The 18748-nt window shown below is 43.2% G+C and overlaps 1 protein-coding gene across 1 annotated transcript; it reads right to left on the bottom strand.

The window, feature by feature from the left end:
- Window positions 1–845: 845 nt before the first annotated feature.
- LOC126424622 (putative uncharacterized protein DDB_G0271606) lies at window positions 846–15475 on the bottom strand. Its single transcript, XM_050087359.1, has 5 exons — window positions 15330–15475; window positions 12075–12141; window positions 10904–11267; window positions 9315–9412; window positions 846–1064 (listed from the first exon to the last, which is right to left on the bottom strand). Exons 1-5 carry the CDS (start codon window positions 15473–15475, stop codon window positions 846–848), a joined length of 894 nt encoding a protein of 297 aa, XP_049943316.1.
- Window positions 15476–18748: the final 3273 nt, after the last annotated feature.

Here is an 18748-nt window from a genome sequence, read left to right as displayed (position 1 = left end):
TGTGGCGATACGAGATAACAACTGCGTGATGTGTGAGGTGATTGTGGATTATGAGCAAAGGCACTACTCTACATATGAGATGTTTCCTTTCAAGGTTTGTAGATGGGAAATGTAGCTATGATGGTTGGCCCCTGTTCTCACACTTACCATAGTAAGACACTAAAATATGTTAATTGTTGAGACTTCTAATTGTTTAGGTCCTGAATACACAGTTATTGTCAGGGATGCAGTTTGGACGTGGTGATGTGGCATGGCTAGAGCAAATGTTATTGTGAAGTATATGATTGTAGAATTAGAAATGGTATACGACAGGTGATGTGAACTCGGGATTTCGATACATTATCTTCCACCAGTGGTGTAGGACACAAGTAACATGTTTTCCTGAGTCTCTTGATTGGTGAACCCATCTGAGGTAGCTGTTCAGTTTTCACATGGTCACCATAGCACTTGTGTCTTCCAAAAACACTGTCGGCCCTAACAATCGATTGTGATTTGATAATGTGGATGAGTGGAGCAAATGCTATGATGAGACATATGATTGTGGAGTTAAAAGTGACGTATGATAAGTGAAGTGAAGCCACTGACAAATAGATTAAGACATGACACAAGTAATATATTTTCCTGAAGCACCTTGCTTGGTGTACCCAGTTATAGTGATGGGCCAGTTATTCATTTTGTCAACACAGCACTGGTATCCATTAGCAATGCTTTTGTGTATACCAATGGACTCTCGGGATTTTGTGCCCACATAGGCTTGTAATGCACAGTAGTGTTGCGTGAAGTGATGCATCTTGGAACTGAGCTGGGCCCTTGATGGGAAACCTCAGTGGGGGACCACTGTGACCTTAAGCACCCTGGCGGTAGTGGCTGAAGCTGACCCCCCTGCCTGGGTGCCTCAGGGTGGGGGCCTGGATGGGCACGAAACCGCTCTGGCTCTGCTGCTGCTGCTTGGCTGGAGGGGCAGCCGTGGATTTGACGTGCGCGCTCTTCAGGTGCTGCTGCACCTGCTGCTGGGCGAGCGCGTTGTAGTCGGGCTTGGCCTGCTGCTGCAGCTGCTGCTGCAGCTGCTGCTGTTGCAGCTGCTGCTGTTGCAACTGTTGCTGCTGCAGCTGCTGCTGTTGCAGGAGGGCGCTGTAGTCGTACTGCACCTGCTGCTGCTGGGGCTGCTGGTACTGCTGCAGCTGTTCCGGGGAGATGTAGAACTGCTGCTGAGCCGCAGCTGCAGGGGCGGCTGCTGGAACCTGCACACAGAGCACAGCTGTAGTCTGTCCCGTGCCCAACTTAATTACGAGGGCTATTCGGAAAATGAAGCCAGATCAGGCGCGAAATGGAAACCACAGTGAAAATCGGATGAAGCTTTTTAGAGATGTGTTGGGCAGTGTACTAGTATGCCTGTGGATTGCGTCAATTTACTCTTTTCAGTTTTGAGCACACAGTGAGCATGTAAAGATGCGTAGAAAATGGTGTCTCCCGCCAAGTACGAGGGTTTGACAAAAAAATTCGCCGGCTGTCATATAGCCCAAATAACATGCATTTCCTTCTCCTGACAGTTCTCAGCCACAGTCTTCAGGTACAATGAATACGCTCCTGCAACGTTTTCGATGGGAAATGTTTGATCACCCACCATACATCCCAGAGCTGGCTACCCCTGAGTTTTATCTCTGCTCACAAGAACCGCCGGCTATGCAGGCAACATTTTGGCACAGACAAGGAGTTGCAGAATAGCTTACAGTATTGGGGTAAAGCACAGGCGGCTACCTTCTTTTAGAAGGATATTGGAAGTTCGTACAATGCTACAACAAATGTCTAAGTTGGACAGACAACTATGTAGAGAAGGAACTGGAAGTTGTAGCTAACTATTCTTTTTTTTTTGCAATGTACTAATATTTAAATAATAATTTGTCCAAATGATATGTGATTAGAAATGATATGTGATTAGACTTAAAAGTTGCTTTGCTACTTGTCATACATGTTATGTTATTGGACAATGACAAATTTCTTTTCTTTCTATATGTACTGAGCCACTGACAACTTTAAGAGTGCATAATGAAGCTTTGTTCTTCTTATAGTGTTATAGATATGGGCATCAATTGTCTTGTCAAATTGTGATTGATTACGTAAGATGAACTTCACTTGTGAATGTACAGGATGTCTGTCCTAAGAGTTGTCACACGCTTTTTCTCTGACGTTTCGACAGATACCTGCGATTTCGCATTTGCAATGTATAGATGCAGTCGGTCGAAACAAATATTGCTCGTTGCGGTACCGGCTGCAATCCAGTCGGCCACACTTTCAAATACGCGCGCCGCCAGTTTACACCGCCGAGTTTTCAACAGCCACCACCGCGGCACGGCGGCGCTGCCGGCCACGAACGATTACGCCGCTGCCAATCAGATGCAGGCATCCCCTCTCCAGAGCTCCAGCAGCACGTCTACTTAAGCTCGAACATCCATCCACTTAGCCCATTTTGTGTGTTTGCCAGTTGAATAACATTTACTGGGGCTAACGATCGGCTGACTGATTTGTAAGCCTTCGGTGTCTCTCTATGTTTCAACAGTCAAAGCTACTGTTAGCAACGGATGCTGCAACCACAGCAGCAAAGTTATTTTTTTTTCTATTTGATACCAGATGTAGAGTAAATTAATATCTGAATTCTCTGTTCATGAACAGCATCATTTCCTTCCTCCTGTCTCCACTAAAGAACCATACAGCATGAAGTTATAAGACTTGTTTCATGTGACATCCAGTTTCAACAGTATACATATGATTGTCTTTTGGGACAAGCAACATTACTTTAAAAGCGCAGTTTTAAGCACCCATTTGACAGAACGGCCCCAAAGTAGTCTAGTGTGATATTCAGTTTAGTGATATGTGCTAACAGGGATGGTAAAACACCATGGAATAACCAGTACTCCAACGGCGACTGATCAGCGCTGTCGCAGGGCGGTAGCAGGCAGTGTTCGGCAGGGGAGCACTTCAGTCCCTAGTGGAGTACTGGTTATTCATTCTTGTTTTACTGACAATGTTGCCACTAAACCGAATATCACACTAGACTACTTTGGGACCGCTCTGTCAAATGGGCACTTAAAACTGCGCTTTAGAAGTCCTTTTATTGGGAACAGAAAGCGATTCAGCGCTTCCCGTTGCCATTAGGTGTCGCATGGAGCAATATTTGTCTAGGCTGACTCCAGCTGCTTATTCCACAAATGAGACTGCAAATATTTGCTGAAACAGCAGAGGAAATGCGCTCGACGTCTCTTAGGAGAGACTGCAGGTATACTACTCATGTCTGTTACAAAGGTGAGATTACAACGCCTAACTCCTTCAAGAGGCATCGACAAGATGACTGCAGGTGAATACTACACATTATTCTTACTGCTTGCTTTTTTGCAGTGCTTTATTTCTAAATGATGAGATACCACAAAAAAATTATTTACTAATATATTATGGAGTGAAAATATGCAACATACATTATGAGTTTGAGATGTTTATTACAAACACTAGCACTTATAAGAACAGGAAAAGTAACTGAATTTTTTGAGCAACTTAGCAAAATACTTTTATCAGTTCAAGTTTTCATCAATATGTACACCCAAAACTTTGGAGCATTGTACTCAGTTTATTAACTGCTGTTCATGTTCTACACTAACTATTAGTGTCACTCTGTTTCTGGTACAGAACTGAAATAGAGTGTTTTCTCAAAATTCAGGGAAATTCATTTTCATAGAACCACTTAATAATTCTATGAAAAGTACCATTACCAATTTCTTCTGTTGCGTAATCTCTAATGTGATACATAGTAACACTGGTATCTTCTGCAAAAAGTACCAAACGTGTTTGGTGAATGTTAAGTGAGGTCATTCACATAAATAAGGAATGAACTGAGTGTTGTGTAGCTACTGTGAATCTTGCGTTGCTACTGTAGGCAAATTCCTGAGTGAGAAGGTTTACCATTGTCAATCGTTTGGCTGTTTTGGGTTGTATCCCTTGAGTACAATATCAGTGGGTCACAAGTGGAATCGCTCAACCCATACAAATTCACATGTCCTCGTAGGAATATGAAATGGAAAAATCACATAGGCTCAGTCATAGGCAAAGTAGGGAGCAAACTGGTTCGTTCATAGAATACTGGGTAAATGCAATCAATATACAAGTCACTGCTGAAGATTGCTCACAAAGCACTCGTTTGACCCATTCTAGGATAACGCTCAAGTCTTTGGGGCCCATACCAAACAAGAGTAACAGGAGAAAATGAACGTACTCACGGTTACAGGCTGGTTTCACCTATGGGAGAGCGCCATGGTGAAGAAGCCTAACTGGCAGACTCTTGAAGAAAGCCTTCTTACAAAGATTTAAAAAACAGCGTTAACTAAGGAATCTATGAATATACTCCAGCTCGCAGCATTCCAGATTAATTACAGTGTGCACAAAAGTGTTTAAGCAATCAATCGTATCGCTCTTCATAAATGATTGGATACGAAAGAAACCCTAAATATGGTAAAATGAGAAGCTCACTCTGCCAAACCCTTCACATTGATTTACAGAATACTGGTGTAGATGTAAATGAGTAAGCTGAACCCAGCCTGGAGAAATAGGCTGCTCTTCCCAAGTAGCATTTAGACCACAGATTACCATAAACAGTGTCACATCCCCTCACTCTCAGGGCACTGGCACACAGATTATCAGAAGCTTTATCCCACCTCCTGTCCTACCATATAAGCCAAATGTTGTTCTTGTTGTGGTCTTCAGTCCTGAGACTGGTTTGATGCAGCTCTCCATGCTACTCTATCCTGTGCAAGCTTCTTCATCTCCCAGTACCTACTGCAACCTACATCCTTCTGAATTTGTTTAGTGTATTCATCTCTCGGTCTCCCTCTACGATTTTTACCCTCCACGCTGCCCTCCAATACTAAATTGGTGATTCCTTGATGCCTCAGAACATGTCCTACCAACCGATCCCTTCTTCTAGTCAAGTTGTGCCACAAACTTCTCTTCTCCCCAATCCTATTCAATACCTCCTCATTAGTTACGTGATCTACCCACCTTATCTTCAGCATTCTTCTGTAGCACCACATTTCGAAAGCTTCTATTCTCTTCTTGTCCAAACTAGTTATCGTCCATGTTTCACTTCCATACATGGCTACACTCCATACAAATACTTTCAGAAACGACTTCCTGACACTTAAATCTATACTCGATGTTAACAAATTTCTCTTCTTCAGAAACGATTTCCTTGCCATTGCCAGTCTACATTTTATATCCTCTCTACTTCGACCATCATCAGTTATTTTACTCCCTAAATAGCAAAACTCCTTTACTACTTTAAGTGTCTCATTTCCTAATCTAATTCCCTCAGCATCACCCGATTTAATTTGACTACATTCCATTATCCTCGTTTTGCTTTTGTTGATGTTCATCTTATATCCTCCTTTCAAGACACTGTCCATTCCGTTCAACTGCTCTTCCAAGTCCTTTGCTGTCTCTGACAGAATTACAATGTCATCGGCGAACCTCAAAGTTTTTACTTCTTCTCCATGAATTTTAATACCTACTCCGAATTTTTCTTTTGTTTCCTTTACTGCTTGCTCAATATACAGATTGAATAACAACGGGGAGAGGCTACAACCCTTTCTCACTCCTTTCCCAACCACTGCTTCCCTTTCATGCCCCTCGACTCTTATAACTGCCATCTGATTTCTGTACAAATTGTAAATAGCCTTTCGCTCTCTGTATTTTATACCTGTCACCTTCAGAATTTGAAAGAGAGTATTCCAGTTAACATTGTCAAAAGCTTTCTCTAAGTCTACAAATGCTAGAAACGTAGGTTTGCCTTTTCTTAATCTTTCATCTAAGATAAGTCGCAAGGTTAGTATTGCCTCACGTGTTCCAACATTTCTACGGAATCCAAACTGATTTTCCCCGAGGTCCGCTTCTACCAGTTTTTCCATTCGTCTGTAAAGAATTCGTGTTAGTATTTTGCAGCTGTGACTTATTAAACTGATAGTTCGGTAATTTTCACATCTGTCAACACCTGCTTTCTTTGGGATTGGAATTATTATATTCTTCTTGAAGTCTGAGGGTATTTCGCCTGTCTCATACATCTTGCTCACCAGATGGTAGAGTTCTGTCATGACTGGCTCTCCCAAGGCCATCAGTAGTTCTAATGGAATGTTGTCTACTCCCGGGGCCTTGTTTCGACTCAGGTCTTTCAGTGCTCTGTCAAACTCTTCACGCAGTATCTTATCTCCCATTTCGTCTTCATCTACATCCTCTTCCATTTCCATAATATAGTCCTCAAGTACATCGTCCTTGTATAAACCCCCTATATACTCCTTCCACCTTTCTGCCTTCCCTTCTTTGCTTAGAACTGGGTTGCCATCTGAGCTCTTGATATTCATACAAGTGGTTCTCTTCTCTCCAAAGGTCTCTTTAATTTTCCTGTAGGCAGTATCTATCTTACCCCTAGTGAGACAAGCCTCTACATCCTTACATTTGTCCTCTAGCCATCCCTGCTTAGCCATTTTGCACTTCCTGTCGATCTCATTTTTGAGACGTTTGTATTCCTTTTTGCTTGCTTCATTTACTGCATTTTTATATTTTCTCCTTTCATCAATTAAATTCAATATTTCTTCTGTTACCCAAGGATTTCTATTAGCCCTCGCCTTTTTACCTACTTAATCGTCTGCTGCCTTCACTACTTCATCTCTCAGAGCTACCCATTCTTCTTCTACTGTATTTCTTTCCCCCATTCCTGTCAATTTTTCCCTTATGCTCTCCCTGAAACCTCTGGTTCTTTCGGTTTATCCAGGTCCCATCTCCTTAGATTCCCACCTTTTTGCAGTTAAGCAAAATACTGGTGACGAAAAATTCTTTTACAGTCGAGGTTCAAACCGGAAAAAATCTTTCTCAAATGAAAGCATAATAATGTATTGACAAGAGATGGAGGTAAAGTATTAAATGATGACACTAGGTAACCAAAGTTATGAATCAGAATTTTTCAAGTATTGCAGAGAAATTACAACAAAAATTCCTAGGAACAGATAAAACACATGTAAAGAAGTATTTACTAAGTATAATGATGGGATTACCAACCATAGCGCACGAAGTATCAATAAGTGTGTATACACAGCATACAAGTTCCCTTAGGAAAACTAGTTAACGATTCATTCCCACTAGGAAACTTTGCAGACTATTTAAAATAAACAAGAGTTGTGCCTGATCTAAAGAAAGGTAATGCAGAAAACCTAGAGAACCGAGAAGAACTATTTTGTTGCAGTCATCATTCTAAAAAATACAAGAATAAATTATGAAAGGTATGTTAAGAAATTACTTGAATGAATAGAACTCCGTAAGTACATTACACATTTATAGAAATAAGAATCAACCGTAGTAGAATTTACAAAAGTGCTACTTGATTCTCTTGACGAGGGTGAGTGTCTCACGTGCATATTCTTAGAACTGCACATGATTTTTGATACTCTTGACCATGAGATTGTACAGAATAATATAGAATCTTTAGGAACAGGACGTGCAGATAATAACTGATTTTGATCAAATGTAGCATACAGGGTACAAAGTGTGAACCTAACATAAACCTCAAACTGTTAGTGAAACACTTGCGAAAATCAATACAGATTAATATAGGAGTTCTTCAGGATAGCACATTATGATCAATATCGTTCCCCGTATGCATAATTCACTTTCTGAATAATGGACGTCATGGGCACAACTTTTCTTTGTGGCGATAGTAACATTGCACATCTACTTGACTCATTACAAGTGCTTCGTGAAAGCATTGGACTGCATAAACAAGTTTTTTATTATGAAATAACATTTTTTGCTGCCTGGCAGGATTTTCCTTCATTCATATCCTCTGCGACGCATTTAGGGAAATAATACCCGTTCTAAAGTAAGGTTTTCGTGTGTTATGGTATTTCTGCGTGATGGTTGCGATGTGTAGAGCGAAAGTTTCTTCATTGTTCTCGTACCTGTACTGTTACGTAAAGACGTGAATTTTTGTAACTTTTATAATGTATCTCTCTCTGTGGTGAATGACAAATTGGGAAATATGTATCACGGATTTCTTGTTCTTTTCTTATGCCGAAACACTCGCGTATTAAGCATCAATCACACAACTTATAGTTCACAGACACATTGAAAAAAGAAACGTTCAGTAACAAAGAATGAAAAAGGTATCTTACATATTGTCAACGAAGATACGACGTTACAGATAGTTCACAGAGTCAGTGCACTGTTCTAGAGTGCCGACTGTATTTATCATATTTAATATAAATCATTATTTGATTATATATTAGATACAAGTGCGTTTATAAGTACCGGGTGATCAAAAAATCAGTATAAATTTTAAAACTTAATAAACCACGGAATAATGTAGATAGAGAGGTAAAAATTGAAACTCATGCTTGGAATGACATGGGTTTTTATTAGAACAAAAAAAAACACCTTCTGGAACGTACGATGTTTATGCAAGATGGCGCTCCACCACATATTGCTAGATGCGTGAAAGATCTCTTGCGCACGTCGTTTGGTGATGATCGTGTGCTCAGCCGCCACTTTCGTCATGCTTGGCCTCCCAGGTCCCCAGACCTCAGTCCTTGCGATTATTGGCTTTGGGGTTACCTGAACTCGCAAGTGTATCGTGATCGACCGACATCTCTAGGGATGCTGAAAGACAACATCTGACGCCAATGCCTCACCATAACTCTGGACATGCTTTACAGTGCTGTTCACAACATCATTCCTCGACTACAGCTATTGTTGAGGAATGATGGTGGACATATTGAGCATTTGCTGTAAAGAACATCATATTTGCTTTGCGTTACTTTGCTATGCTAATTATTGCTATTCTGATCAGATGAAGCGCCATCTGTAGGACATTTATTGAATTTTTGTAGCTTTTCCGTTCTAATAAAACCCCATGTCATTCCAAGCATGTGTGTCAATTTGTACCTCTCTATCTACATTATTCCATGATTTATTCAGTTTTCAAATTTATACTGACTTTTTGATCACCCGGTATTTATTTGCTTATTTAAAGGTATTACAGAACAAAGAAAAGCATGACTTTAACGGCAAGTGTTATTTTACAACGAATGAAAGTAATGTCGTAGCAAATTAAACAAAAACTTCTTGCAGAGAAAGCAAATGAAAACCTGAAGGAAGTTTGTAACTGGCCAGTGAGGTGTTATAGTACAAGAGAACCACCTGATTTTATCGTCTGAGACATCACATCAGCTGCAGCGAGTAAGACTCAGTGTGAATAGACAGGCAGTGCTAGACACAATGCTACGTACCTTGTACTGCGCCCTCTGTGCCGGGATGTTGACAACGGGCGCCTGTGCGAACTGCTGCAGGTACTGCTGCGGGTAGGCGGCGCCTGCCAGCGCAGCTCCTGTAAGATAGGAGGGAGGGAGGTGCTTCAGCTGGTCCAGGCCGGAAGGAAGGCAGAGCACACGCTTAAGGCGCGATCTGACTTCGTTACAAGTAAGTGAAGACTAGAGGTGGAAAGAAACAAATCTGCCAGTGTGTGTGTGTGTGTGTGTATGTGTGTGTGTGTGTGTGTGAGTGAGTGAGTTTCCTTTGAGATTATTGGTTAATTTGTTAATAAATATGCATATAAAAACATTGGACGCAACATATGTCTTTTGTCTGTCAAATATGTGTCAAATACCATGGCTACATGTGTGGCGTATTTACACTGTGTCAAGATGAGATTGTGTAAATAATGTGAGGACAATAAAATAATTAACATGCAACTCGTTCATAGAAGGAGCGATCAAGGAAATCAAATGAAACTGTGAACGTACAAGATTCCAAAACACTGTCGTTTAAGTCATCTTATTAACAAGAACTGATGTTTACGTTAAAACTAAAAAACTGCTGGGAAGTGATGAAGGACCTTAAAAGGCCAGTAACACAAAAATTAGGCAAGATGCGCAACAAGAAGGCAAACTCAAAAAAGAATTTTAGGGGTTGATATGTGATGCCACAGAAGGATGCCGAAAATTAAGTGAACTGATAAGAAAAACGAGAAAGGTCTCGGTGAAATAGGCGACTAAAAGAATTCGTGGAAAATACTGACTATAAGAAGAAACAAGAAGATAGGACATGGATGAAGACCTGAAATATTCGTGGCAGTACAGAATGAGGGTATAAACTGTTGGGGAGATACAGATTGGAAAACATCCAACAAATAATAGAGGACAATGGTGCAAGTAAAATGAAATATCATGTGGATAGGGCTTCCCATCAGGTAGGCCGGTCTTTTTAGGTGATGCCACTCTGGCGTCTTGTGTATCGATGAGGATGAAATGATGAGAAAGACAACACAACACCCAGTTCCTGAATGGAGAAAATCTCTGACCTAGCCGGGAATCGAACCTGGGCTCCTCGCATGGCATTCTGCCACACTGACAATTCAGATAAGGAAGCAAAGAAGGTGTAGGTGATACTCTAAGATAGGCCAGGCAGCCACAGGAGCAAGTGGCCATGGGTGGGCAAATGTCTGACGCACATGCAGTGTAGTAGCTGAGTCGCAGCACATGCACTCAAACACCATGTGCAGGGGCTCCCAGTTAGCTCACTCATGAGTAGGACATGTTCAATAGGGTCATCTAGCGAGTAGCCCACACTAGCTGCCCACGAGTCCCATGAGGAATGTGGAAGGATGCCCTGCCCCGTGGGGTAGTCCCAGAACAGCCTACTGAATGATGAAGAGGTTCGCACAAGAGAGGAAGTGTCATGGAGTCCATCATGCCACTCAACTGATGACCCAAAAAAATGAGAAGATCAATGACAAGATGCCTTTCTAAGACTAAAAAAAGTCAGTGAAAAGATGTGAGATTCAATTCGTGATATTTCTGGTATGTCCGCTCGGACCCACCTGGGATAGCAGCAGCTGGCTGGTACTGGAGAGCGGTCACAGCTGCAGCTGCCGGCTGCTGCTGTGCTTGGTAGAACGCAGACACGGGGAGGCCGGCACCTGCCGCCCCACCCAGCAGCTGCCGTTGTGCCTGCAGCTGTAGCTGCTGTGCCTGTGCGGGCGACACGTAGAGTAGCTGCTGTCCTGGCAGCTGCGGCGCCTGTGCGGCCGCTGCAGCGGGGACGTGTTGTGCCACCTGCGGCTGGTAGGCGGCCGCCAGCTGCTGCAGTGTGGCTGGGCTGAACAGCTGCTGCTGCTGCTGCTGCAGCTCCGCTAGCTGCGCGTAGCCCAGGGGGATCTGCTGCTGCTGTGGCACCTGCTGGACCTGCCAAAAGGAGCATTACTTGTGTACACATGTGGGGCTGTGCGATGTTGTAAAGCACTGATGCTGATTTTTATTTTATCATCAGTATCTAAACATCAGTATCTGACAATTATAACTAGGAACATCGATTTTCTTAAGAATGGTGACAAATCATAAATTTATAGTGGCGTAAATAGCAGTATACAAATATATCTCATATCATACTTGTTAATCAAGACATACAGCAAGAATAGAGGTTACAGAAACCACTCCTTTTTGTCCACCTACTGTAAAAATAATACTCTTGAGAGAAATTTCATCTTCACTCTTTAGCGTTGATGACACAAAATACCTGTCAGCTCAAGGCATAAAGTCTAAAAATGAGTCCGTGATCATTTGTTTGCCACTTTATTTTACAGGTCCGTCTTGATCACATAAATTTTTACATTTCACTAGGACCGGTTTCAGCTACTGCGATCTTCAGATCATAAAATATTCTGATGTAATATCAACGTCAAACTAAACATGTAGGTACATAGTAAGTGTTCAAATACCTGCTTTTGAGAATAATCTTTCATAAGCCGATTATGCAGCTTTACAGTTGATGTATTTAAGAGTAATTTCTTGCAGCTTTTGTAGCTTTATATAGTTACAACACGCGAGTGATTCCACACTTCTAATGGATCTTGCTTAAGATATAGGACATCTTCGAGCTATTAAATGAACTGTGATGGTAGATCTGTATCTGTTCCTGTTTTCAAATTATACTTTTCTTGTCCTTTTTTTGGAATGCTTAATCCGTAAATCAAATTTGATTTCTCTGTTTACCTGTGTTGCCACACTAGCTGACACCATGAAAGCATGAACTGCATGATAGGGATCAGTGAAGTCTTCACTACAAGAAAATTCATTCAAAAGTAATTCTCGTCTCCCCCTCCCCCCTCCCCCCCCCCCCCCCCGGTTATCTCCCATCGTCACATTTGACAAGTCGTAAACGTGTTGCACTGGTGTCATATGATGCGATAAGGAAACATAGTGTGTAAATTACGAAAAACTTAGTGATAGCGGCAGCAAGCAACTTGCATATTGTTGCATGTTGATGAATTCTTCTCGCGTAATCAGCTGTGTGGTGGCGTAGTCTTCTCGCAACGTTTCAGTGAGTTTCGTACCCAACATCTTCTGGAGAAGATGGGTACGAAACTCACTGAAACGTTGCGACAAGACGACGCCACCACACGGCTGATAATCTGAGAAGAACTCATCAGTGGAATACACCGAGAAAGACTGAAATCGCGTATAACTTGCATATTTTTTTATTTTTTTGGCAACATTGATGGTCACTATTTTTTTATAACACTGATGATACGATGTTTCAGAGACTTTAGTATCGTTACTGACAGATCGCTGTTTAAACTCCCAACATTATGCAAATATCAGTAATTGTTAGAGACTTTTAGGGGTTGTAGAGGGGACTTGGTAGATAAATTACTTTCAGACGCCCCGCTTCATGGTATGCACACAGCAGAGGCAATGAGCCCTGATCTGTGTACTCCACAGGAGCTGTTCCACGTGCTGACTCTGCAGTTATTTGCACAGGTTGTATCTGTGACACATGCTGCCATGACACTGTCCACAAACGCTGGTGCACATCTATGCAGCACCACAGTCAGCCCTCCAAGTTGGTAATGTACCAGTTTTCCACAGTCATTGTTGCAGTTGGATAATAATGACATGTGGGGGACTGAGGCCATCCTGAACACCTCCTTGAGCCGGCCGGAGTGGCCGAACGGTTCTAGGCACTACAGTGTGGAACCGCGCGACCGCTACGGTCGCAGGTTCGAATCCTGCCTCGGGCATGGATGTGTGTGATGTCCTTAGGTTAGTTAGGTTTAAGTAGTTCTAAGTTCTAGGGGACTGATGACCTCAGATGTTAAGTCCTATAGTGCTCAGAGCCATTTGAACCATTTTTGAACACCTCCTTGATACGTGCTTTGTGCAACTCTGTCATTAATTAACCTAGTCTTCAACTATACAGGGTGTCCGAAAAGTCTTTCCCTGATTACATGAATTGATAACTCAGGCTGGAAGTAAGATACAAATATGAAACTGGTGTCTAATTGTTTACAAACCATCAAAGTTTTTTTCGCACATCAGTAAACTTCCACTTCCACTGATGCTCAATGACAGTACACGTCGATATGACTTTGAGGTCGAAATGCTATCACGTATTGGGACCGATGATGGTCATCTCAGACGAATTGCCTTTTCTGACGAAGCGACCTTTATCTTCAGTGGAGTAGTGAATAGCCATAATGTGCGCATTTGAGGTTCACAACCTCCTGGCGAGGTCATGGAGTGCACCAGAGGCAGTCCAAAGGTGAATGTTTGGTGCGCGCTATTGCACGATCGAATTATCAGGCCATTCTGCTTCGCTGAGGCTACCATCACATCTGCAGTGTATCTGGACATGGTGCAACTGTATGCTGTTCCTCAGCTGCTTCAGTATCACTCCGATCTCTTGTTTTAGCAAGACGGTGCACCGCCTCATTGGGGTTTGGACGTCCGTGCCTATCTCGATATGACCTTTCCTGGGCGATGGATTGGTCGTGATGGGCCAATGGTTTGGCCTCCACGCTCTCCTGACATAGCCCCATTAGACTTCTTTTTATGGGGTTATGTCAAGGACGAGGTCTACCGAACACGTGTACCAGATCTCGAAACCCTGCGGCAATGGATAACCACAGTCGTTGAATCGATCCCTCCAGTTATGTTGGCTAATGTGTGGACGGAAACTGAATATCGCCTAGATGTGCTACGTGCTACCAAGGGTGCTCATGTGGAAGTTTACTGATGTGTCAAAAAACTTAGATAGTTTGTAAGCAATTAGACACCAGTTTCATATTTGTATCTTACTTCTAGCCTGAGTTATCAATTTATGTAATCTGGGTAAGACTTTTCGGACACCCTGTATTTCATGTTGAAATGGGACACTTCTGGAAATGAATTCCTTACCAAAAGTGAGCCTACTAACAAGGGAACATCCCCATCGCACCTCCCTCAGATTTATAAATTGGCACAGTGGATAGGCCTTGAAAAACTGAACACAGATCAATCCAGGAAACAGGAAGAAGTTGTGTGGAACTATGAAAAAATAAGCAAAATATACAAACTGAGTAGTCCATGCGAAAGATAGGCAACATCAAGGACAATCGGAGCTCAGGAGCACCGTGGTCCCGTGGTTAGCGTGAGCGGCTACGGAGCAAGAGGTCTTCGGTTCAAGTCTTCACTCATGTGAAAAGTTTAATTTTTTTTATTTTCAGACAATTATTATCTGTCCGTCCGTCCGTCCGTCCGATGCGAGAACTACGCCGAAGTATGGGGACGCTACACCTAAACAAACATCGAAACACACGACGTCAGTCGGCAACAGCGCACGGAAGAGAGAGTATTTCCGCTAACGAGGCTCCCTGGCTGGCAGTTGACTGCTCGTTACTTTGGACGAGAGTGCATTAAATACGTGAGATGTATTCCGTGGGCAATATGAATCCAGCAAATATAGCTCCCGACTTCAATAACAATCGCACGGTTTTGCGGTGCGGTCGCAAAAACACAAACACTAAACTTATTACAGTGAACAGAGACGTCAATGAACGAACGAACAGAACTTTGCGAAAATAAGGAAAGTAAACTTTTCACTCAAGGGAAGACTTGAACCAAGGCCCTCTCGTTTCGCAGCCGCTCACGCTAACCAAGGGACCACGGCGCTCCTGAGCTTAGACAATCCTTGATGTTGCATATGTTGCGCATGGACTACTCAGTTTATATATTTTGCTTATTTTTTTCATAGTTCCACACAACTTCTTCCTGTTTTCTCGATTGATCTGTGTTCAGTTTTTTAAGGGCTATCCACTGTGCCAGCTTATAACTAAATCTGAGGGGGGTGCAAAGCGTAGGTTCCCTTGTAAGTTCCCTTCCTAAGCTCGCTGACAGGTGAGGGAGAGTGTACAGCTGGGAGGGCGGGAGCTGACCTGCTGCTGCGCGTACAGCTGCTGCTGCTGGGGCTGCGGCTGCTGCTGCAGCTGCTGTCTCTCCTTGGCGCTGCTGAGGGTGTCGCGCTCAATGTCCTCCAGCCGGATCTGCCTCTGCTGTTCCTCGGCAGCTGCCGCCAGCTGCACCACCAGGCAGGCACACACCGCCACCCAGCACACCACGCCGCCGCTTGTCCTCATCTGCAGAACCACAGATACACGTATCCTCTGTTAGGCTGTTCCTTGTCAGTGAACTCTGCTACTGACTATCATAATTACAGTGATCTGCTGCAAGTCTTTCATCTGGACTTCATGGCACTGGTGAAAGGAGACCTATAATTTAACATTGAGCCTGAAATACATGGCGATCCTGGTGAATCTTCGCATCATTGGGAGTTAAAGGCTAGGTTATGGGTAGACTGAAACATTTTGTGGTCAGTACTCGATCCTCCGACCTTTCAGTTTCTTGGCACCAGATCACCAGCCATTACAACTGCTGACTAACCAGTTCAACTTCCCTGACAATCTTTCTCCCTTTTCTTGTAAATGATGCAGAGTCGGCTGTGGGTATGATGGACTCTTCTTCTGTAACGCCAAATTTCAAGAGGTTCTGTTTTGATCTTACCTGAATAGCTTATTGTTTCACTTGCGTTCAAGGCTATTCTCCAGGCAAACACCTTCATAAAAGACTTCCTAACACTTAAATTTATATTCCATGTTCAAAAATTTCTCTTTTTCAGAAACGTTTTTCTTGCTACAGCCAGTCTGCATTTCACAACATGTCTACTTTGGCCATCATCAGTTACTTTACTACCAGAATAGTAAAACCTGTCTACTACTTTTATCGGCTCATTTCCTAACCTACATTGCAAAGCATCCCTCTGATTTTTACTATTAAAAACAGTCTTGATCACAGTTTATTTAGTACAGTGACCGATTTCGACCACTACTGTGGTCATCTTCAGACCAATGAGTAAGAACCTCATTCTGCTAGAGAATCACTAACAGAAGGAGGTTCTTACTCATTGGTCTGAAGAGAATCACTAGCAGAAGGAGGTTCTTACTCATTGGTCTGAAGATGACCACAGTAGAGGTCGAAACCAGTCACCGTGCTAAATAAATTGTGATCAAGACTGTTTTTAATAGTAAATATTTGTAACATATTGATCACTGTCACTCCCATAATGCATTCAAAAGTAATCTTCTGATTTAATTGGACTACGTTCCATTAACTCTTTTTTTTACTTTTGTTGATATTCATTTCATAACATCTTTTGAAGACTACAAACAATCCTGTTGACAGAACGGCCGCAAAAATACAAATACATATGATTTACAACTAAAGCGGTATTTTCAACCTCTGCTATAATGCTCAGTTGCGGATGTTATTGTCGTCTAACCACTCCGCCACAAGTCGTTCATTATGAACAGGTGCGGTGAAAAATACTTCAGGGGATAATCAGCTACAAAAGAGGTCCTGGACGAAGACGAATATCTTGATTTGACCACCTTAGATGCTGGTTCCCCGAGCGCCGCAATAAACGAAAACCAACGATGACACAGTTTTAATCCGCCAGGAAGTTTCATATCAGCGCACAGTCCGCTGCAGAGTGAAAATTTCATTCTGGAAACATCCCCAGGCTGTAGCTAAGCCATGTTTCAAAAATGGTTCAAATGGCTCTGAGCACTATGGGACTTAACATCTGAGGTCATCAGTCCCCTAGACTTGGAACTAATTAAACCTGACTAAGCCTAAGGACATCTCACACACCCTTGCCTGAGGCAGGATCGGAACTTGCGACCATAGCAGCAGCGCGGTTCCGGACTGAAGCGCCTACAACCTCTCTGCCACAACGGCCGGCTAAGCCATGTTTCCGCGCTGTCCTTTCTTCCAGGAGTGCTAGTTCTGCACGGTATGCAGGATAGATTCTGTTAAGTGTGAAGAGTAGGAGACGAGGTGCTGTCAGAATTAAAGCTGTGAGGACAGGGCGTGAGTCTTGGTTGGATAGCCCAGTCCGGCACACAGTTTTGATCTGCCAGGAAGTTTCATTGTGGTCTGGTTTGGAGAGAAGAGTTCGTGATCACTATCCACCTTCACCACATCGCCTGAACTTGCTACTACTGTTCAGGAAGAATGGTAATAACGTTGCTTTAAAAACAGTACAGGGCCTCTATTTATCCATTCCGAGACTACTGGCAGGGCTGGAAGCTGGTTTGAATGCAATTATTCAACATGACAGTCACAATCCCATTACTTATTTTACCGCCAACCGGTTTCAACCCGCGATAGGGTCATCTTCAGGGCAATTTACACCATTTGGTCGCTCGCTGGAGTCGTCACCCTGCCTGTGCACGGCTGGTAACTATGCCAACCGTGCACAGGTAGGGTGACGACTCCAGCGATCGACCAAATGGTGCAAATTGTCCTGAAGATGACCCTATCGCGGGTTGGAACCGGTTGGCGGTAAAGTAAATAATGCGATTGTCACTGTCATGTTGAATAATTGATCATAAGTAAATTGGCCGCTGTTATCTCCACACAACTATGTTATTTAAAAAAAAAGTTTTGAATTCCTTGACCGTATTAGTTATGGTAATGTGACTCGGTTTTGGTGTTTTCATATTTTCGTCCACCTCCCGTCTGTACGTGTATCACAAATAGGAAAACATTATTGTAAATACTTCTTCTGCTAATTTACATTCTCCGTAGATGAGTAGCACTGTGTGCTAGCCGAGGAGATCAAAGTCGATTACGGGTTGCGTTTTTAATAAAGACGTACCACTGTTGATATCCTCGTTAAGGAACAAAGTTACAAGGGAGGCAAATATGCTGGTTAATGTTTCTGTGGCAGCTAAACAAACCTTGTTTGAAACATTTTTTATTTTATTTATGAAAAAGAAGTTACTCGAGGTGATCAGGCAGAAGCATCGCAAATCGAAAGGTCAGAATTGCTTTCGCGATGCCTTCACCGGCAGCCATTAACAACAGAGACGACGCTTCCGCGGTGAACGCCGAGTGCAGACGGCGGACTATCGCGCCCTCTCGCCCAGCTGCAGCTAATGTGTGGCCCGATGTAAAAAAGAAAACTAAATAATAGACAGTCTGCGCGGTGGTCCGGGGTCAGGGCGTCCAGCGAAAGTCCAGCCGAGACTCCAGCCCGGCCCGGCCCAGCCGGTCCGGCGACTTTCGTCCTCGATCCGCTGGAAAGGAAGTGACAGGAGCGCGCTGGAGCGACCGGTCACTCCAGCCGCTGCCTTTCTCCCGCTGGAGAGGAAAAAACCCAGAGGCTGACGCATTCTTCTCGGGGGCAAATGAATGTGCTTTAATGGTACACACTGAGTAGCACGACTATGGCTACGCACCGGATAATCACGTGAAACTTGCACCCGTTTTAGATTGTGAACGGTTCAAGATATCGAAACGAGGTTTCGCCATACGATAGCGGCGCCCTCTGTTACAAAACGCCTTTTCCG

This window comes from Schistocerca serialis, chromosome 10, assembly GCF_023864345.2.
Source record: "Schistocerca serialis cubense isolate TAMUIC-IGC-003099 chromosome 10, iqSchSeri2.2, whole genome shotgun sequence".
In the NCBI taxonomy this organism is placed as follows: domain Eukaryota; kingdom Metazoa; phylum Arthropoda; class Insecta; order Orthoptera; family Acrididae; genus Schistocerca; species Schistocerca serialis.
The sequence above is the reverse complement of the archived record's forward strand: the minus strand, read 5'-3'. Positions and strand labels throughout refer to the sequence as shown.

Excerpts from the sequence above, each read along its gene's own strand:
- LOC126424622 (XM_050087359.1), bottom strand. The coding sequence starts at position 15,475 with ATGAGGACAAGCGGCGGCGTGGTGTGCTGGGTGGCGGTGTGTGCCTGC. Across the intron at positions 12,142-15,329 it reads AGCAGCGCCAAGGAGAGACA|TGAAGACTTCACTGATCCCT; the intron begins GCAGCTGCAGCA and ends ATTTTCTTGTAG. Across the intron at positions 1,065-9,314 it reads CACAGAGGGCGCAGTACAAG|CTGCAGCAGCAGCTGCAGCA; the intron begins GTACGTAGCATT and ends CAACAGCAGCAG.